The sequence below is a fragment of the Orbicella faveolata genome, unplaced genomic scaffold, assembly GCF_042242905.1.
Source record: "Orbicella faveolata isolate gen_17 unplaced genomic scaffold, um_ofav_v1 contig_12, whole genome shotgun sequence".
Classification (NCBI taxonomy): domain Eukaryota; kingdom Metazoa; phylum Cnidaria; class Anthozoa; order Scleractinia; family Merulinidae; genus Orbicella; species Orbicella faveolata.
This window is the reverse complement of record NW_028301539.1, coordinates 21,121,324-21,143,784: the sequence shown is the minus strand read 5'-3', so window position 1 is coordinate 21,143,784 and position 22,461 is coordinate 21,121,324. Positions and strand designations below refer to the sequence as shown.

Below are 22,461 nucleotides of genomic sequence, written 5' to 3'. Positions count from 1 at the left end.
TTGGCTTTCAGTTAGAGAATCAGCCTTGTTCTAACCACGAGAATAGGATCACATGTTATCTTCACAAGTGAAAACATAACTTTTGCTATGGTTACACAATAAATCGCGCCTTTCGCAGCCACAGCGAAATGGTTTGGTTTTTTATTGGTGTTTATATGATAAATAGAACATGACATGGCTGATTGGAGATAAGAAATTTCTCTCCGCTTCGCTCACTCGTAAAATATATTACAACCCTCGAAGAGAAATTTAAGATGATTTCCGCGGAACATTCAAGCAATAATGGAAAAAATTAAGTTACCAAATAAACCTCATGGTAATATTTTGAATACAGTTAAGAAGGACTTGTCGAGACAACCTCTCAACCTTACCCCGCGAGAGAAAATTGAACTTGAAGTTATCAATATTTCAATTAAAACAGACGTTTCGCGTTAGTTCAAAACACAATAACATACGTTTTAAGCATTCTTACGAGGTTTGACGTTAACTTTCTCGAGAACGCTTGAGAATTTAATCGCGGGTCACTTAGAGAAATGAACTAAAGTGAGATGTTTTAAATAGTATTCCAAAAGTTACCGCGCTATGAGTAGATTTTTAGTAAACAATTTTTGCACTTATTGCTCGAACTTTGAGCGGAATCCGTCTTAAGAGCCATTGCCTGTAAATATGGAGAATCCGACGACAGGTCGGAAAATTCGGATTTTCTTTTATTGCGTCAAAAAGACCCTTTTGGTGAACTATTTTCAGAAATATACTTCCACAGTTCCAGCGAGTTCACATTTTTGTGAAATCTAGGAAAGTTCGAAATACCGCTCAATCAACCAAAATGGCCGATGGAATTTATGCAAAATTACACATTTTCAACAGGCCAGTAAAAAAAAAAAAATAAATAAATAACCTTCATTTACCCTCGGCAATTTTTATAGCACAAATGCTAGTGGGGCCGAGCAAACAACTGAAACAAATAATTCAAACTGAACATAACATTGTTATGAAGGGAACTTGCCTGGATTTCATATTCACACAGTTTGTAATATTCCTAGTACGTGTGCGTGGAATATCAAATTCGTAAATTTGACAGATAAAACCGAGAAACGCTACTTATTTTTTGGCCATTTTCCTTATGTATCTTTTTCTAAAGCAATGTAGAGAAAACGTTTGAAATGCAGCGGTTTAAAACTGTGACTGGTCAGCCAGCGTGTTAGATATGTTGACGTGGTGAATTGCGTGGCGTGACACGGTGACAAAGACAACAATAGGGAATAATGACAATGATGATGTGTACACAAACGTTACATGTACACTTGCGTTTCGTTCCGAACAAACGGTTCTATTAATCGTTGCGGTCGGGGTTGGTTCCCCTCTTTTTAACGTAAAAAGAGAGCGCTAATAACAAGAGATATCCATGGAAGAAGTGGCGATGCCTTTTCTCCATTTATTCTCCAAAGGTGCTCAAGTTTTGAACGCAGGACTATCGTTCCACCTTGAAGGCCGACATTTTGCCAGAATCGTCTGCTCGGGCGGCTGATTTCTAGAGGACTGTGCTATCTTTGACCAAGGCTTATTCTGAGGTAGTATTAAAGTACTGCTTAAGTGTACAATACACTATGTCTACGCACAATTTGTGTTATAAAACATGTCGAATTATGTTTATAAAGATTCATGACTGCGAAATCGAAGTTCTTGCTCACTCGTCCAAAAATGGCGCAATTGGTCAAAATACGTTTGTAGTTTTTCGCCTAGCGCGCTTAATTTTCACAGGCCAAACTAGCCATGTAGATATGGTATACCCATAGCATAGCTCTAGTTTTAGAACCTTTTATTTGTTGAGAGATTCGCATACTAGAAGAGTTATGACCCTCTAAAATCAGTTGAAATTTTACATGTAAATTGAATTGCGATAGTTGTATTTTTCAAACGGCCAAGAAATTTCACAAAAATGTGAGCTCGTTGGAACTTTGGAAATATATTTCTGAAAATAGTTCACCAAAAGGGTCTTTTTGACGCAATAAAAGAAAATCCGAATTTTCCGACCTGTTGTCGGGTACTCCATATTTACAGGCAATGGCTCTTAATATCTCCACGGGGCCCGTGTAATATCCTCTATATCATTAACTGATATTAAAATGTTGATTAATTTCCTAAGTCTGCCTGAAATAGGTCAGTTAATTTCAGTATAAATTATGAAATTATCAGCATCTATTATCAAACGGTCGAACGCCTGTGTAAGCGAACATTATTTATCATTAAAAACTGCCATGCTCTTTGTTCTGAGATTGGCACCTCGTCATAAACTGCTAAAATTGTAACAGAGGGCTTCTATGTTAGGCATTACTGAATACACTGAAAAAACAGATAAAATATCAACTAGAGAATAAAAGCAGTTCAAAACCAGTTAAAAGCACTTCTAATAACGTTGGCGTCAGTTTTAGTGCGCGACGACCCAATAGGCGTCGGCCGTGATCGATTTTCCGGGTTCAATTCCTCAATTGGATTATGGATTTCGTTGGCATGTTGGTCACCTCCGCCATTGCCCAGGAGACGCTGTCTTTCATCATTATCGTTGTTTCCATTTCTTTTTTTGCGAAAGTATCTGACGAGACATAGAAGCCCAGTAACAGCAACAACAACACCACCGGCAGCAGCAGCTATGGTAGTTGCTGGGATGCCTGGACAAGGACACAAATATTAAGATTAATAGTACATCAAGGTATAGCTTATTATAAAGATGTGCTATGGTCATAATTTTATGCGAAGACACTTTTTACGTTGTTTTTATGCTTAACGTTGAAAGGGTGATAAATTCTAAAATGTGAAAAAAATTTTTTTTTTTTTTACTGTTGCTGACGAGTCCCTGTACGGAGAGGTGCAGATTCCTGGTATAGGACTATCCACATAAGTGGTTTTCAGTGTTCATATTAATTCTCATTAACTTTTATTTTGCTTAGAGACTGGTACCACTTTGTCAAAAAATCAGAGGTAAAACCAAAACTAATAGCGACGACTCATTCGCGCACGTTTACCCGCGTTGGGTATTGGCGTTAAGAGTGAATGTCAGCAAAAATCAAAGAAATCGTGGCCGCCATCGTCAAAAACTCAATTTTGCTTAAACTTCGTCAGTTCAGACAAAAAAAGGATAACACGAAACTTGAAGAACTTTCATACCGGGCGTATAGCAGGAGTCTAGTAAAGCCCTTTGGCTTGCAGCGCATTCTTTCCCAACGAACATTCGCAGGGAGAAGTGTGCGAAAAGCAAAAAAATAAGGAGCGCTTAGACTATATGTGCAGTAGTTATTTTCTGAAGGTCGATTGCCTCTACCATCTTCCGCTGCAAACGTCTACTTTACTCGCTGAAGTCCTGGACCGCCCTTCCAGAAACCATTTGTTTACATTTGGAAACCTCATAAGCTTTAAGTCGGCTCAAAACAGTTTCCTCCACTTTCCAAGACTTAGATTTTGATGGGTCATTGTAACCACCATTTATCAGTTGATGCTACAATCATAGTAACAAAAACCTGCCCAATCATTGGTGAACACGTTGTTACAATTTTCCTGACACTATAGGTTAAAATAGCAACAATATGGTCTGCTAAAAACACTCTTAATCATAGCTTTAAGGGCTTATAATTCAAAAACGGCCAGTACGGTGAAATTTTTTACAGTATTGAATTTTGATAAGCAGGATAAAACGCAACTTTTGGCAAAGTTATGAAAACTTCTGGATATAGGGTCCAGAGCCACCTTAAATTTTCAAAACTTTAAGGTGGCTCTGAACCCCATGTACAGAACTTTTTAAAACTTTTCCAAAGGTTGCATCTCATCATGCTTATTACAGTTTGATATGACAAAAATTTCACCGTGTTGTTTTTGAGTTATAAGTGCCAAAAGCTGTAATTAGGGGTGTTTTTAGAAGGTTATACTTTTGCTATGGTAACCTATTGTGTAACGAAAATTATAACAACATGTTCACCAATGATTGGGCAGTTTTTTGATACCATGATTGTAGCATCAGCTTATAAAGAGTGGTTATAATGACCGATCAAAAGTTAAGTGCTGGAAACTGTTTTGGGCCACCTTAAATATGAATTTTGTCAGTTAAACATTTCTTCGCTTCATGAGAACCAATCAAGAGGACTCCATATGGTTCGTATTTTGTCAATGCGTTCTGGCATACAAGGTAGGGTTTTAACACTTCACGTTCTACCAATGATGATGAAATTGCTCTACAGCCATCGTTCACTTACTATGAGATGGACACACATCCCAAAAGTGGGTCAGCTGGAAAATCTGAGGATGAAAGAGCAAGAAAGGAAAAGAATTGATTGGTGAACTCCACATATGATATTGTCGATTTCTCGATCTGTTCCCCTTCTTTCAAGGGCATTTGACACCCTTCTGCGCATGTGCGGCAGTTGATGTCTTATCCGACGGAACAGTTTTCAAAGTTGATATTCGTGAGAAAAATCCTTCTCCATCGACCTTGTGAGGCGTGTGAAAATTATAATACCGATATTGAAGAAATGTTTGGTCTTCTACAAAAGATTCATATTTGTCCCTTGAGCTGGATATTGTCGAAAAATGCGATGTCCTCGAGAGGGGGTTTTGGAAGCGACTAGGTACGTAAGTTACTTTCCTCCTGTACGCGTCTTGTTTCGAAAGAAAAAAGAAAAAAATGAGGACGGGAGGACGAACATCGGAAACTTTATATAGCTGCGGATGAGCATGCAAGTTAGAAGGAAAAAAAACACGGACACGGCCTTCACACAACATAAACATGGTCTAAAGCTGGCGGATGAAGATATTTCCGAAGGGCACGTGAAACTCCACGCTGACACGCGGTAAATTCGTGGCGCGTAGGATAGTATTACGATTTCCATTGGTTAAAACAAAATTGGTGTCAATCAAGACCGCAAATGGGCTTTATCGTGGAAATCGCCCATTAATAATGCGGGCAGAACTTCTAGTCGCGAATGTACCACCTAGTAATTACATAGATAATCATGAACCCTTTATTTACATTAAAAATCATAGCAAAAATACAGTATGTCTCATTTTTCATTAGTATTTCACTATACGTATGGCTTTATGATTGATTTATGAGGTCAATGATAACTTCGGCTTATTTTTTTTCTTACTTACCCAATTATCTTCATCAAGTATTTCAAAAATTGCTTCATCTCTGTTTCCTTCGGCGCACTTTAATCTGACGGTGGATTTTCGAAACTCACTACAAGAAAATTTCCATTACAAATTGTGAAATTTTTATCCATACCATTTATATTACTTGTGCCTTTCTTTTGATGATGGCTTTCACGTGTATTTCGCCATCAGGGATTTAGATAAATTTAAGTAAGCGAAGGATACAGGAACACTTAGATTCACTCAGTATTCTTGGGTTTCATGTGACGTCACAAGCTTTGCTCAAATCAGTGTCCGCCATGTTGGTGTCCCTTGGGTGTCAAATTTATGCTAATAGTCCATTTCTGCAGTGAAGCTTCTCTATTATGGCTCTATTATTTCGTCAACTACATGAATATCCAGAAAGAAAAAAAACGATAAAAGTACAGGGCATTCATCTAAAGGTATCCCAGTGCTCTCTGAGTGTGCCAAAAGCTTAGAGAGTAGAGTAAAGGAAATATATTCGCGAAAGATCTCGGTCATCGGGGTTGACCCCACAAGCATAACAGCCGATCAGTTCAGTCCAGAATGCTTGCCTCCTGTGGAAGTCTCAGACTTGCTGAGTTACCTCGTTCTTGAGACCAGCTTCTACACCAACAAGCAGTTCAAGGCGTTCAAGAGTCTGGAGGCGTTTAATCAAATGCAGTCGGGATTTGTAACCTCAGTTGTAGGCAATGTAATCCCTGGCAAGTATGTCGTGAGAGCAAGTGTTCGGCATTCACAGCGTATGAATGATCCTTTAGTGAACATTTGAGTCGTTTCCGAAAACGATGAGACTATTTTGTCAGCCCATTGCTTGAGATGCAAAGCTGAAGTGGCTGAGTCATGCTCACATATCGCGAGTGTTTTATTTTATTTAGAGGCAACTACACGAATTCATGGCAAGCTCGCTTGCACACAGTTAAAATGCTCATGGATTTTGCCGACATATGTGAATGAAGTACCGGATGCGAGGGCTAAGGACATCGATTTTTCATCGGCTAACAAGCTCAAAGAAAAGCTCGACCAGAAAATTGAGGATCTACAACAGCCGCGAGCCTCGAAACATGCAGCAGCTTCTAGTTCTGGGACTGCATCGGCCGGCGCCTCAGCGCATGCAGCGCGCATCGGCGCTTTCGAAAGAGGAAATGGATCAGCTTTATGCCAAACTCAACCAGTGCAAAATTAAAGCAGTAGCTTTAAGTTTAATTGATCCTTTTGCTGACCAATTTATCGACCAAAGCCGCTCTGTTCCGGTAGTTTCAGAGCGAAGTGTTTGCTACAAACTCGTTCACTCTCTAGCACTCTCTTGTTTATAGCGTCGCCGCGACCCACCGCAGAAATCCACTCGTTTCTCCTCCTAGTAGTGTGTTCCTCTTGTTCTTCCCCTTGATTTGTAATAATTTTAGGTATACGAAAAAACCCTAAGCTTTTATGATTTCCACTTTTGCTCGAACCGCCAACAACAACGCATAAAACCATTCCTTCTTTCTCACATGAACTCTTCTTTGGATACGGTTTTTGACGCTTAAAGGACATCACGATGGCGGATAGTAACGGTCGCTAAGCTATTGGTCACGTGGGTGAAACCCAAGAATTGGAAAAACGATTACCTCCCTGTAGTGTATTCACATGTAGCCAACATGGATTTTGAAAACGAACAGCCTTGTGATATCAACTGTAACGAGCGGTTTCTGGATAAACCGTTATTTCAATCACACAACATATTGCAAGCGAATATCGAAATCTACAATGCGCGAAACTGGTCGCCCGCCCCATATATTAACAATACTTTACAAATAACAAATAACAAATAACTAATGCAATGCGCTACTGATTGATGCGCATTTGGCAATAGGGACCTTAAGCACCGACGACGAATGGGACGACGACGACGAGTAAAACTGTTGTAGGACTGGGTCGAGGACGTCGTTCACGGCGTGAAAACCAAGTGCGAGTACATATACACAGAGCTGAGTTCTTGTAAACATCGACCTAAAACTATGGAAAAATTTGTCATGTCTTCCTTTCACGAGCTCCAAGACCTGTTTCTCTTGAGCTACGAAAACGGTACTATCGATGACAACAAATTTTCAGTCCTACATGAGGAATTTATATCGAAAAATCCCGATTTCGCATACGAAGAACATAACAGGTTTTCACTCGAAGAGATGAATGATGCCGAATTTTCGGCCCGATATAATCTAAAACGACCTTCACGGTATAAAATTCTATCCTAAAAACATAAGCGAAAGCCTACATGTAGATAGGAACCAGAAGAAAATGAAATACAGAGTCATTTTTCAATTTCTGAATTCATTTAATTTTCTACTTTCGCTGACAAGCAAATTCAACAGCGGACAAACCCAAAATAATGTTATTACCAACGATTTCTACACCAAACTCGCCGTAAAATCTTGTTAATACAAAGCTACGAGGTTAAATAAATAACCAACTTTCATTTAAATAGCTTGATATACCTCGTTTCCAGATTCCTCGGGGAGATCGTGTTTGGGCGCGTAGCTTCCTAGCATCAGCGATAAGACTAAGTCTTGGTTTCAGAAGAGCTTCAGTGGTCAGCAATAACGTCTTGCAACGACGGTCAAAGAATCGTTGAGCTGGACTCGTTTCTATCCCCTCCTTCGAGCATTGCGCCAGCTTGACATTTCTTGATATTGCACCAGCTTGGCATCTCGTGAAGAGACGTTTAACGGTTGGAATTGCTCTAAATTGCCCTGCGGATAGCGGCAGCTGGAAATGACATGTTGAAATTTCCACTGACTGGCAAATTTTGCGAATTCTGACCATACAAAGCAAGGCCCGTTATCTGTGACTACGGAGTCCGGAACCCGGTATCAGCTAAACAATTAAAAGTTCAAGTTCAAGTTCAAGATCACAGTTTTGAAGTTTTCTGTCGAGAGAGAATCAACCTCAATGTAGTTACTAAAGTAGTCAAACGCAACTAGTAGGACCCGGCCTCAGAAATAGCAGAGGTCAGCAGTTATCTGGGCCCAACGACGTGGAGAAACGTACTGAATTATGGTTCCCTTGAAAAAGCAAATCCACGGAACTGGAAGAAGGGTTAGAGCACAAGGTCGCAATTCTAGCCTACCCTCTTGAATGACTTGCCTGAGAGATTTGCAGACTCGATTTAATTTTGAGAGGATTCTTTCTCAATCTGCACCAGTCGAGACGGAGAGACTCACAAGGTCTTGATGTGGTCCACAAGCTCTAGAGACTTCACTCCGTTTCATGTGCGGCTCAGGGTATCAGCGATACAAATGAGAGGGCCTTTCTTGTACCTAACTTCGAGATTGTAACGCGGAAGTCGGAGAAGCCTTCGCTGTAGTCTTGCATATGCATCAAAGAGACTCTTGTTAAAGATCTCTCCAAGGGCTTGTGGTCTGTTTCCACCTAGACAAAATGACGCTTAAAAATATACTTGTCAAATTTCTAGGAAGCGAACACAATGGCGAGCAGCTATTTCTCAATTTGAGCGTATCTCCTTTCAGTTTGGATAAGGGCACTCAATGCAAAGCTTACTGGCTGCTGTAATTGAAGAGGGGCGGCTCCTAATCCTGTATGAGAAGCATCACATTGGAGGGTGACTTCATCATTTGAGCTGTAGTAACTTAAGACGGGTGCCTGCTGATGGCCGTTTTAATGTCGTTCCACGCTTTCTCCTGTGAATCTGACCACATCCACTCAGCATTCTTCACAGTTAGCTAACGAAGCGGGAGAGAGAACTCCGACAGGTGGGGAAGAAATTTAACCAAGTAGTGAACGGTGCCATTGAAGCGGAGTAGACTCTTAACATGAGTGGGGCGTGGCATTTCCAGTATAGCGCGCACCTTGTCGGGGTCAACTTTCAGGCCCGATTCAGTTTCGTAGTGACCTATCAACTGACTTCTTCTAAGCACAGCTGACGTTTTTGTACTGCAAGCCTTACCCCACGCAGTGAAAACCGCTGGAGAGAGGGTACATCCCCAAATTTCAAAGTTCAATGGCTCCAGAACCATGAAGCTTATCAAGATGTTTCTTTGACTTTAGCGCGAAGAGCAACCTGACCTCGTCGGGGAGCGTGCTTTGCTGATTCATTGAGTCTGATATGGTGTTCGTCTATGAGAGTACCGAGGCCATGGTCGGAAACTTCAGGAAGCATCTCAACGACTTGATCTTTGGTAGAATTTTAGAACTAGAAATGGCGTCTTGGATAGAGAACATTGCACCACCACCTGTATCGGGCCCCCTTATCGCGTCCGAGTCTTTGATTCCAATATTACGCCCATTTCTTCGCATGCCGTTTTGCCTAGGATTGGACAGGGACGTTTGCTTTCCACCAGACGATACAGTAACAGACAAGTAAGCGAACCACACTGCACTTGGATCTTTACCGTTCCCAAAACTTGAATGCTGTTACCATCATAATCCACAATTGACAACTTCGCTGGAGTAACGTCCTTAAGGCTGTAGGCACCCTTTGCCTTCTTGTAGATATGGACCGTTAAAACATTGCATCGGGAGCCAGGGTCAATCTCAAACCGTATGAAGCTCCAGCTTGCAACCTTTAGCGTAACGAGATTCGAGTCAGAACTTTGACTCGCCGACACCTCGAACAGGTGTTTATCCTCTTCCTCTACCACTGAAATGGTTATCCTTTCCGCACTTGTTGCACTTCTAACCCCAAGCAGGGCAAGCTTCGCGTTTCCCCGCTGTGTTTTCTTCCGCAAAATCGGCAGAGATACCGCAATTGCTTTGCAGGAGTATTAGGCGGTTTTTCTGCTTCTTTGTCTTTGACTAGGTGAACGTTGGCCTAGTTGAGATCGCCTACTGCTTTGACCTGAGCTCAAACATTTTCTGCGGCCCGGCAAAAATCAAGCGTGTTGTCGAAATTAAGTTCGGGTTTCCCGTAAAAAAAACTCTCTCAAACACTTGTTGTCGGCAATGCCAATATATTCTTGTCTCTAAGAATACCATCTAGCGTAATGGCATCAAAAACACACTTACCGACGATATGGCGAGAACAGTTACGTACCGATCTAAGGATTCGCCAGGTTCTTGTTGTCGAAAACGATCAAAAGAAATATTCTTGCTTGGGTTGCAGTAATTGTCGAACCGCTCGATGACCGTTTAGATGTCCTTTCTCTGAGCAGTAAGTCAAACGACAAAATGAACATTGTTTTCCTTTTACATGACAACAGGATCAACACATTTTACCTAGATTTGTAGAAGCACTTACTTAGGCGAGAGGATCTTGTACTCCACAATTGGTGTCTCGGTTTTCTCATCGTAGTCACATTTCAATTCCTTCTGATGCCCTATTGGTTTATAAGTATCGAGTGATCCCTTCGTATTCGGAACCCACTGACAGATCTAAAACGAAAGCAACAGGTCAGCTTAATTAAACTGATTATACATCCTCTTGCAAGAAATTGAGATATAGAAAGGCAGCGAGTGCTCAGGGAGGTGGTCAAATCGGTTTTAAGCCCTTCATTGTGCCGTTTGCCGAATTACTGTCACCATTCACATGCTGGAATCATAAATAACTATGTTGCATTGAATCAAAATATTTGTTTTATATACCTTGTCTTGTGAAAATGTTTCATACACAAATAACAAATTTGATTCTGAGTTTTTGAGGATCTAAAAATACCCTACTACGCTAGGAAACAATAAATTAGGTATGCTAAAGTTAGTTCCGGTCCATTCCTCAGGATCCGATTTTCTGGCAATTGACTCGAATTTCTGCAGTATTAATTATTCATATTCCTCATCGTATCGTTATTCGTCAGCTGACAGTTAACCAACTCTCAGCTATCAGTTGAGCCCCACCCAGACCCTCTTCTAACTGCTAACGAGGGAATAAGCGAGCCAAATCCAAATATCTGGCGCGTGCTGAAATACGAAAATTCTTCATATTTCTTACAGTTAAAACAAAAGGCCAAAAAACTCACAATTCGTTATGGCCCCTCGTGTCTTGATAAACATGCAAAATATAAGTGACCTCATATACCTCGCACTCTTCAATCGGCATCACGTTCAGGAGTTCACATGTGATTTGAGCTCAATCATACTATTGTGGGTTGATTTTTAAGCTTATAACGAGCCGCTCAAAATCACCAAAATTCGCTTCCTCGAATTTTTAGTTACTCGCACTTTTGCAAGAGGAAAATTACCTACCCGATAAAACACCGAACCACCTAAAAATCTATAATTTCGAAAGGGAAAATTGTCTTCGGGCTTTTTATCAGCGGTGAGTTCTAACGCTTTCAAAATTCTGATAATCATAATACTAACCAGCCAGGGTTAGGACACCCTAAGTGCGTCTGACCAGATAAAAGGAAAAAAAAATTCTCTTTCATATGATTTCCTCGATATTTGGACATAAACTATGGTAGCAAAGTAGGGTTCGGCTTAAATATTCTATTGAAATATTAATAACTGGTGTATTCAGAATACTGCACATAAATACATCATCTCCTTATTAGAATTCAACTAATGACTCCGAGATAATTCACCAAATTCATCTCCCTTATTTTTATTTTTAAACAGCAGTCTATCACAGTAGTGAAGCCTTCTGGGGTAAGTGCCTTGCTCGCCAGTTCTGTTCTCCGCGCTCGTGCTGAAACGTACGTCCGAGGTGGACCAAACGATGGTCAATTGCTAGGTTTTTGTTACGGGTTGTTAAAATGGATAAAAGAATATAATGGATGGAACGATTTAATAAGATGTTTAAAACAAACGATTTTTATTTTAAAGCTATGGATTTGAACATGCTTTTGCTACCCTTCACACAAAAAGTGACAAGGGGACTTTATTCAACGTGACCCGAAAATATCGCGGTGCCCGATTTCGCACGGAAATTTCCTTGCCTGAGAGAAACTGTGTTTTAGGGTTGTTTGACGTCTTGCGTCTGACGAGTTCATGTGAGAGATTAATGCATGATCGACAGATGGTTTGCACTATGAAGGAAAAGTCACTCAGCTTCTTTTGAGAGTAGCTTTAGCCGTTAGATCAGCAACCTCATCTTTGCTCCTAATAGGCTTTTGCAGTCAGTAGTGATACATGGGAAGGGTTGTCTGGACGGTAGCGGACTATTTTCAGGTCTAACTGGCATGATGTTCGTCAGCTCATACTAATATGTGCCTGTTATTTCATGTTAGTAAAAGTACATTAAAAGCAGTTGCATTATTTGCGTCCAACGATAAGGAGAATGCGTTCAGTCCCGCGGGTTTGATTTCCCGCGGCTATTCCCTCCGATGTAAGACGATTTCAGGCAATCTCAGGCTCGCTAGCTAGCACATTGTCTCGATCTCATGTGATAATCGCTCGGTGGCATGGTGCCGAGCGCATGCAGGCATCTGAGCGGAGGAAAGATTGCAGGCTCGGAATTCGTATTCCATGCGTGGCGTAGTTCATGAGGATAGCGAGTACGTACGTACGCGTGCTTTCAGATTTTTAAACTGTTTTAGCTGAGGTAAGTGAAGTTGTGAGTATCAGAACATCAGCAAGCTGTGTCCTGTGTGTGTTTTTGCCGCTGCAACTAAACCGAGCTGTCACGTATCACAGCGGTTTCCTTGCGAGGAACGCTGTGACGTTAGACGAATATATTACCTTCGGCCATTGAGCTTGGATAAGATAAATAGAGACTACTGATTTTAAGTTTCTGGTCATGTCTTCAGTAAGTTCTCAGACAGCAAAATACACAAATGCCATTTACATCACCGTTTTACTCACGGCAAGTGTACTGCAATTTAGGTCACATGCTGAATTGCTAAAGGTTATTGTTGTGTTAAACTTTGAAACCGACTTATTGAATCACAGGAAAGCACCCCACACCTCGACTTTCTCTGAGTATTTCTGGATGATCAATACAATAAAACATATCATATTACTACAGATCGAACACACTTAATAATATATGGCTATTACTAGTTATAACAATTAATGAAATTTGCGGCAGCTTTGTTATCGTCAGAAAATAATGGCGTGCTATAGAAGCAGAAGAAAAATAAGAATCTAGTAAGTAAGTAAGTAAGTAAGTAAGTAAGTGAGTAAGTAAGTAAGTAAGTAACGTTATTTAACCAGGGTAGCCCATTCAATTTAAAAATTTAAAATTAGAGTAGTCTAACGTTGTTTGCTCCGACGCCTGGCTAAAAGTCTCAAGTAATTGAGATTTGAACTCACACAAAGACTTACGTTCAGTTGTCAAACGGACTTTGAAGTTTATTTTTCAGTTCAGCCAAGTTGCACTCCCACGCGGTCGGCAATTCAGTGGCGGATCTTAGGGAGGGGCCCGGGCTCCCCTTTTTTTTGGGTAAAAAAAGAGATCGCAGAAGGAAGAAAAGCGGGCAAGTCAAGCAAATAAAATCGTCCTCCCCCCTTAGCTCCAGGTGTGTATCCGCCACTGGGCATGTCATGACGTGCGATCAACTTGTGTTTGGTGCCGGTTGGTGGCGAAATGGTGAAAAACGTCGCAGACTTGCGTGCAACATTGATCTCGACGAAAGCGAATGCGAGTCATCGAAGTCCTTATGTCTACCTGCGATTCCGTTTGGCCAAGAGATTTTAATATTAACAATAATAACAAATAGAACTCCGGCGCTAAAGCATAAGACCTCAAGATGCCGCAAAAAGAATGATTGGAAATGCAATCAAACAATTTGTAGCAAAAATTATCATACGCATTGAAAAACTCACGATTTTAGAGGAAAGTGAACTTTAATATTTGAAGAATTCTTGTTAAAAACGAACAGGCGCCGTTTCGTCGCCCTTCTGAAAATCACGAAAGAAAAAACTGCTGTACATAGTGCACGTTATTGAGATGTCCAGCACCCGTGTCCAGCACACAGGATGAAAACGTTATTGCGGCCAAGGCGCTTTTCTGAGCATGGTTTTCCATTATTTGACTTACTTACATTGCCTGTGGTTGATTGTCTAATATCTTTCCGTTAGACCAAAATTCAATCTTTGCATGTAAATTGTATGAATTCTTTTCAAAGTCCCCTTATTGCTTTTCACTTAAAGGGTCATAAAGGCATGTTCAAGTGATTATTGTGTGACAAACAAATTTAGTCGACATCGGACTGCAAAACAGAACAAAAGGATTTAACTGTACCGAGCAAAGGACTCACGCTAAAAGGCTTCACTGCTTAGATGGATTGCTGTTTTAAAACAAGGTGTGTGAGTGTAGTGGATTATCTTGGAGTCATTAGTTTAATAACAATAAGAAAATGATAACCTAAAATTGCCGACCCTACGCGTCTAGATGGCTATCGCGTGTAGGATTCTGAAAAAAAAAACAGTACTTAATATTTGAAAATAATATCTCAGAGAAGGTGAGCTAAACATCAACCATAGTTTACGTCTAAAAAAGAGGAAATCAAATTGGAGAGAAAAATTTCTCGTTTCTTTTGATCATCTGGTCAGAGGCACACGCCTGTTGTTTCAGTTGCCGACAGGACAGTATTGTGATCATCAGGATTTTGAGAGCGTTAGTACTTAGCGCTGAGAAAATGCCCGAAGATAATTTTTAAATCAGGTTTCAAAATCACATTTCCCCTTTTCGAAATTTCTGACTTTCAGGTGGTTCCATGCTTTACCGGGTAGGGAATTTTCCTCTTGAAAAGGTGCTGCATAATTATTATTTATCAGGAAACAAATTTTTGGTGATTTCGAGAGGTTCGTTATGACCTTGAAAATTAACCCAAAGAAGTACAACTGACCTCAAATTTCTTGTAAACTCCTCGACAGTAACTCTTCATGCTCAAACTGGAGTATTATGTGATGTGGGTTTAACAGAGCGAAGTTCCTAAGAACGTGGTGGAGGCACATGACGAAAAATCAAAATTCCTCTTCAAATTTTGTTCACGGTGATAACCTATGGTAGTCCTAGAAACGAATTTGTGATGTTTTTTGGTGGGTCCCAAATCCCACTACGTTTCTTGGCTTACCAAAGGTTATCACCGTGGACGAAATATTAAGAATTTTGATTTATCGTCATGTGCCACTACCGGCTTGATGTTAGTGAACATTCTCCCTTTAATACCTTACCGCTACTCGGTCATCCAACTGACAGCGACTAGTTTCTGGTCCTTTCAATGGGTGGCAGGGGTTATAGCTGTACGAAAAGCCTTTGTACTTTGTACCGTCAACTGTAAAGCTGTCGAGGAGAAACTGGTGAGTGAAAATGGCCCGCTAGGACAACTAATACCAATAGCAAACCAGTAAATTGTCCAGAGAGACAACCGTAATGCCAGAAAAAAAATCATCCTATTAAGATGAGAACAGCTTAATGAAAACTATATCGTATTCGCTCTTTGTGTAAATCTACCAGAGTTCTATCGCGAATGTCGTTTACTTATGGGCCACGCCACTCACTATCTATTAAAACAATAGGGTGATTGTTTCGAGAAACTATCGGCAGATAGTTGCCCCGAGAAAATTTAATGGTCTTAAAACAAATATTTGCCGGTGAAGCGAAGCTTCAAGGGCAAAAAATACTACTTTAACATCTAATTTCCAGACCGATAAACACTTTACCGACATTATTGTTCACCACTAAATTTTCTTCTGCGCGCCAATTCAAAAATCTTATTGAATTATTTTCAACTTTTTTTTAAATGAAAGGCGTGAAAGACATGTAAAATTTGAAAAAGAAAACACAAAATGCGTCACTGAAATTCGAGAACGACCGTTAAGAAATCCGTTCTGCTTACATTTTCGACCTAAGACAGCTTAAATGGCACATCGAGAGATGGCATATCGAAAGATGCACGTGGCACTGAACGGGTGTAGGATTTGAAGTTATATCTTTCTTGGAAATCTTTCAACTGGATATACAAAATCAGTGCTCGATTAGAAATAAAACGTGTAAAACTCTCCATTGCGATTCACGTTCTTCAAATAGAAAATACAGTCGACCACCTCTCCTCAGCGAACAGTTTTCCAAAATACCAAAAGTTTCTTAGTCAAATCAATCAATTTGGAATCTCTTGTAAGCGACCACCTCTCGTAAGCGACCGCGACCACTTCTAGAGCTAATAGTTTGAAATTTTCTTTGTTTATAACCTCCCGTAAGCAACCACTTGATAGATAATAGAGTGTAAAATGGAAAGTAATTTATCGTCACTGTATATCTATTGTTGCGATCACGTTAGACTAAGTTGTGGGAGGAATCCGCGACCGCCTAAGCAAAAGATAGGCAGCAAGGCAGGGTGAGAGGTGGTCACCGCCACCAGGGGAGGAGGGAGGGGCGCAAAGCGTCTACCCACGGCAATCTCGTCAAACTGCGAGATCTCGCACTGCGCAGCCAGATTTTATGTTCGAAAGGCCGCAAAGGATCATACTAGACGCCACTAACCTAGACCCTCGGTATTAGCGGAATGTAGCGCGTTATCGCGATACGCTAATTATATACACAGTGAGAGTAATAAGGTGTTGTTCCGTTCGACTTATTAGGTAGTTTATCAATAATACAATAACACAACATATTTACATAGCGCAAATTCCGTAAAGTAATGTTCAAATGCGCTTCACAATATAAAGTAAGTAAAAAGGGGAGAAATTACACTAATGAGGTAAATTCACACAGTAAAAATGGAAAACAGGGAGCAATAAATAATAAAAATGCTAGATCAAAATAGTGATGAAAAAGATCTACTGCACTAAAACGAGTCATGATACTCTGAATAAATACTTTTTTGGAATGCTTAAATAGTTTTGTGGCAACTAAAACGTATTAAATGGCTTTAGTTGTGCATTGGAGCAAGGTGTAAGTCTCTGCAGTTACCATATATTGATGAGGTAAACTTTGGCGCGATATGGTCTAAACCCTCGTAAGCGACCACCTGAGATTGACATTTTGGGTAGTCGCTTACAAGAGGTTCGACTGTAGGTGCAAAATACATGGATGGCCATTTTGCTGTTTGGCTTTGCGTTTATCTTAATTAAACCGCGGCATATTTTTTGTTTTCATTAAATTTTGTTCAGTTTAACGTCACTCTCCTTGCCGTTGTCGTTGTGGTTTCCTTCATGTTTTCTCAAGCTCTTTCTTTCCAGATGCATTACACTACCACTATAACATTGCAAACCTTGGATTTTTATCCTTGGATTCCAACGGTTTAAGATCGTACAGCTTTCCGTCTTTGCCGGGGCAAGCGCAGTCATTACTCGTCGGAGAAACGTTGTCAATCGTCGAATAGCTTCCATCGGGTCCTTGGTATTGAAAAGAAGAATCTACGACTATCATCCACAAGATGTACCTCACCCAGCAGAAGAACGTCATTCTGCCTAGGCAATGACAAAATAAACATAAAATAATTGGCTCTTATTAACCGAGCTTAGTCGATCTGTATGGGAGAATCTTGACCGAGGTCGAGAGTGCAGACCGAACGCAGTGAGGTCTGTACACACGACCCAGGTCAAGATTCACTCATACAGACCGACTAATTATAAGCACGGTTAATAAGATTTTTATTATATTGCAAACAAGAACAATTTAATTCGTTTAATGTAACTGGCTTGTACAAGCTGACATTTTGCTTACGAACGGCGATGAGCTGAAATTAATTCTGCGAATGTTTGCTCGTCCTCTTTACTTTTTTCCTCATTAGGCTTTTTGGCACTTCCATAAATAAAAATTTTTAGAAGAAGGTAGCCAATATTTTTGTATTTTAGTTCGCGTTTGCAACTTTTTCACCGCAAAACATTTCCGGTCTAGATGCCGGTCTCGATGGGAAAATCTAGACCGCATTCAATATCGATTTCAACCAATCAAATTCATGAATTCGGTAGTTCCCAGTCCCTGTGAGACACAGCCATGTAATAATACTAGCTAGCAATCTAGATGGCAATCCCGTGACCCTTCTGGCAATGCTTCACCAGAACGAACATCAGTCGAACATTTCTAAATTTGTCCAAAAACATTTTGCAGAAGTTGGCGCGAAGCACGCGAAGAAGTCGGAAATTTTGGGAAGACAACTTTAAGTCAAAGGATTAATTGGAAACTCCAGAATATTTTCCAAACAATGTTAATACATGCAGATAACCTTCGACAGATTCTAGGAAATACCATGCGTAATCAATCGATAAACCGATAATCGATATCAATCTTCGTTGATATCGATTGTCGAAAGCAATCGATGAAAATCGATGAAGAAAAAATGTTGTGAACTCGATCGTTATCGATTGCCGATAGTAATTGATAACGATTGATTCATTGATTGGTATCGATTGTTATCGGAAAATATTTTGTCCTTTTACAAGTTATACGGATAAAATGATCGACAAGATTCAGGATGCGGTCGATAGTGCGGGGATGAACGGACATGCCATGATTCTGCTTTGGAGCCCCAGAAGACCGAGAGAAGAGATCACTCCACCTGGACTTTGGATCCGCAGTTTAAATGACCTTAAATTGTCAATAAAAATGCTTAAGATAAACGTCTGTCTCGTGTTTTTCTAGGTATTATTTTACACAATAACAAAGCCATCTTTGAATAGTCCTGCAAAATTAATATCTGGTTAAATGGTTTTCTCAGTCGATAGCAATCGCTATTTCTGAAGACAGGAAATATCGATTGTTAGCGATTTTTGTCAATCAATAGCAATCGATACTTTTTTTTCTGTGAGTTCGATTGTTATCAACTGCAGATATCAATCGATAGCAATCGGCGATTGATATCATTGATATCGACCGAATCGATTGATTTCCGATATCGATTTTTATCCATTGACTTACCTATGGCTTCTTATTGACGGACTAAGCCTAGTTCTCATATCCCGCCGACCTAACCTGTGGCCTAGTGGACTTAGTGAGTTCCCAGCGCATTTGCGATGGATCGCCGACGTACTCAAATTTGCGCGAAATGCAAATCGAACTGCGTAATTTTCAACCATTTCACCTGTAAATATGGATCGAATCGTCTTACTGGAGTACGTTGCGGCCGCAGATGATGTTCATATAAAATATTTTCATCGCCGACAACCGTCGGCTCGCCTGCGAAGTTGAACTCAGCTCAACTTCGCAGGCAAGCTGGCGGTCAATGCCTGGAATTGATTATGATTCGGCGATAAATGTTCACATATGCCGTAACGGTGTCCCAGGCCGTCTGTCTCAGGTATGTCGGCGGCATATGAGAACCAGGCTTCTACAACCGATGTGAAATTTTTTCCATATGAACACTTCAGCCCGGGTGACCGAGACGAAACTTTTTGTACAACTGAATAGCTTGGCTTTCGCAACATAGCGGCCTAAATTGCAAAATTTTAGCCTTGTAGGTATTTCCACTTCAGAAGTATGCGAGTTAGCTTTATTAGTAAAGTTAAAAGAGTTACCAAAGCTGTGATAGTCGCGAACGAGGCAACTTAACACAAAGCGATAGTTTTATATGAGAATGAAAGAGGAATGCTTCAAGCTTTGTAGTGATTTATCACTATTTGGCAGACGAAACCTTAGGTAAAAGCCTTCCGTATAGTTTGATAATAAATTGTTTGCGTGATCTTCCGGGAACTAAAAATATGTTATGACTTGTGGCAGAGTACACTAGTTAATACGACCTTTGAGCTTCGGGGTGATTTTATAGAATATCGAAATGTAAACAATGACAAATACCTTGGGGAAACCCCCTGTCGAAACGTGATACGGGTTGATTAACTCCACAAATTTCAAACTAATAAGCAAATTTATTGTAACAATTGTAACACTATACTCATTAGATTCAGGATATAAAAAGTCCTTACAGTAAAAGTAAGATATAAATCTTAACAGTTATTCAAATTCATGCGAGCAAAAACTGGAAATGCAGTGAATAGGTAATACATATCGATGCGACAACAACTTTCGCTTTTCACCCCGTAATTCTTCGAAATGCATATTTGTCAATATTTGTCGGGCCCTTAAGTAAAGTTTGCTGAGTAATTGTCTTCGAATTGTCTCTGATCTAAAAGAAACAGAAGCATAAGAAAACTTATCGTGTCTTAGCGCGGAAATGAAGATCATGTTAAGTCAAGTCACATGAGAGCTTTTTTTAGATGGCGCGTCCTTGATGTTTGTTCGAAATGCTATGAAGCAGTAACTTACCCGACTTAGAATATTCCCATATCAGTCACTTGTACTGAATTTTCCTTGGCCAGGCTTTCCACTGCAGTCGTTTAGTCCTCAAGTTGTTTCCTTTGAGCTCCAGAAGCGGCACCGCGCAATTAATTATTTTACTCTTCACATGGAATAACCCAGGCGGTGTTGGACACGGTTCACGTGACAGTGTTCGACCAATCATATGCCGTCTCAGCCGGAGCAATGGCGGACACATTTTTCGTTGCGAATGGAGAGTAGGTTGTCGTTTCTCGACCGATTTCTGCACTCATCATGAGAATCAAACTAACCTTTTCTAGGAGCTGCTAGTGTAATATCTAGAACAGTTATTTGCCAAGCCTCAAGAGCAGGTAAGCAATTTTTGCATCAGAACTAGTCAACGGAAATCATGCCATGTTGAAAACGTTTGTTTACCACACGCGCTCGACGTGGATATTCTTTTGGTCGTTTGCAGGGTAACAGGGATCAGTATTGTGAATTTTTTTTACGTGAAACTTTAGTTCGAGAGTTGAAATTTAAGAAAAGTCCGGCGGACCCAGGCGGGCCCCGCCGTTTTAACGGTCAAAATCGGGCTTGAAGTTGGGGCATTTTCCTTGATTTGTCAGATGTTCGCGGTATTTGATTGTGTGATTTCTACCCTTGTTATTTTGTGGCTCGGCTTGTTCCCTTTACATCTTAATGTTTTCTTGTTATGTTTTTTTTTTTTTTGTAGTGCGTATGTCATCCGTTTGTTTGGCCGATGTTCAAGATTTTTGGATCCTGCTTTGGATGCTAGTGCATTAAAGATATCATCTCATTTACAGTGAATTTTCACTATCATGATCACTGCCTGTCTTGAATTGTTATCTCTACAGAAATTTACTACTCTTGGATCGGATGTTATTGTTCAGTCGTCTATGGCTGATTATTTTTGATCTCCCACTTCTTTATGTTTGTTTTCCTTTGAATGTTGGTAGTAGTGGGAGACTATACATCAATAATTAACAAGTGTTTCATGTGTATAGTTACGCATAATTGTCAACCCACCTGGAGCAAAGCCAGCCAATGTGTTTGAAGCAAATGCTGAATTACCCGCTGGTATTTTAAAAGACTATGGACTTGGAATTAACTTTGCTATATTTCCCAAGAACTAAATTTATCCACTTACACTGTAGTGATCTAACAAGGAAAGCTACAGCATGCTGCTGTTTAGGATATCAAATTTAGAATGAAACAGACCAAAACAGAATACATAATGACATTATGCAAGTGACTACTTAGAAAGCTGCATGGCAATCCCAAGTTTTAAGAGCTACTGCAAGTGTTCAATATAGTCCGGGGGTGGGGGGGGGACACTGCCATATATGGGCTATATAGGTATGTGCCGCTGTGAAGGGTATGGTTTTCAAGCAGTTTACTCTAGGATAGGGTATATAAATCAGAGCGTTTGGGTCTAGAGTAGGGTATCATTTTTCCCAAAACTGACAAGTTGGTTGAAGATTTAATCTAGACTAAGGAAACCAGGAATTGCCACTCAAAAATATAAAAAATCAAACCGGCAAGTTTAAATTTATGCAAATCAGCCTCAACAGTGTCGATAGATCAGGGGATTTGGGGAGTTTACTCTAGTATAGGTTAGCAAAATTCAGCTGAAGTAGCTCTGGTATAGGTTAAGGGTTCCAGGGTCCCAGCAGCACATCCCCACCCAGAAATTCCCAAAGTACCCCCCCCCCCCGGGAATATAGTGCATCTGCTTGTATTTTAAAATGTTGTTACAATTTAGTTATCTCAGTCAAAACATCTCACTATAGATGATCTAGAATACAGCTACATGCTAGATTATTCTGAATTCAGTTGGTCACAGTCATTACGAGTCAACACGAGGAAGTGCTGTGGAGACTGTTTTTGGCAAAATATTTAACAGCCAATGTAGGAAATGTTAATATCGGTATATGATCATTGTGTTGTCGACCACAGGGCTTGCAGTAAATAATAAATTTTAAACTGATATATATTTCAAATGACCTGCATAGCACTGTCCTGGGTAAGGAGCTCCCTTTAGTTTACACAAATTACATTGAACCTTAAACTTCAGCAGAGTCGTGATATGAGGACATGCAATGAAGGCACAGGACCATGAGCAATTCAGTCATTCCTAATTGACCGTGCCTATCATTCACAGTCTTCCAGTTTACTAATTTGTAAGTGAACTTAATGTTGGCTGCTGTTTC

The 22,461-nt window shown here is 40.3% G+C and overlaps 1 protein-coding gene, 1 long non-coding RNA gene and 1 pseudogene across 3 annotated transcripts; 2 read left to right on the top strand and 1 right to left on the bottom strand.

The window, feature by feature from the left end:
• Positions 1–119: 119 nt before the first annotated feature.
• On the bottom strand, positions 120–20,447 carry LOC149117133 (uncharacterized). Of its 2 annotated transcripts, none has more exons than XM_089282809.1 (7): positions 20,240–20,447; positions 17,250–17,448; positions 15,211–15,319; positions 10,397–10,530; positions 5,140–5,227; positions 4,245–4,287; positions 120–2,669 (listed from the first exon to the last, which is right to left on the bottom strand). In XM_089282809.1, exons 2-7 carry the CDS (start codon positions 17,441–17,443, stop codon positions 2,386–2,388), a joined length of 852 nt encoding a protein of 283 aa, XP_089138935.1. In that variant the 5' UTR covers positions 17,444–17,448; positions 20,240–20,447; the 3' UTR covers positions 120–2,385. The 2 variants fall into 2 exon arrangements, with proteins under 2 accessions (XP_089138935.1, XP_089138936.1); XM_089282810.1 differs by having other exon boundaries at positions 17,250–17,444.
• On the top strand, positions 5,467–6,366 carry LOC149117134 (uncharacterized; annotated as a pseudogene).
• LOC149117132 (uncharacterized) lies at positions 20,447–21,076 on the top strand. The gene is made up of 2 exons (XR_016205565.1): positions 20,447–20,601; positions 20,964–21,076. It is a non-coding gene; the product is annotated as an uncharacterized LOC149117132 (long non-coding RNA).
• Positions 21,077–22,461: the final 1,385 nt, after the last annotated feature.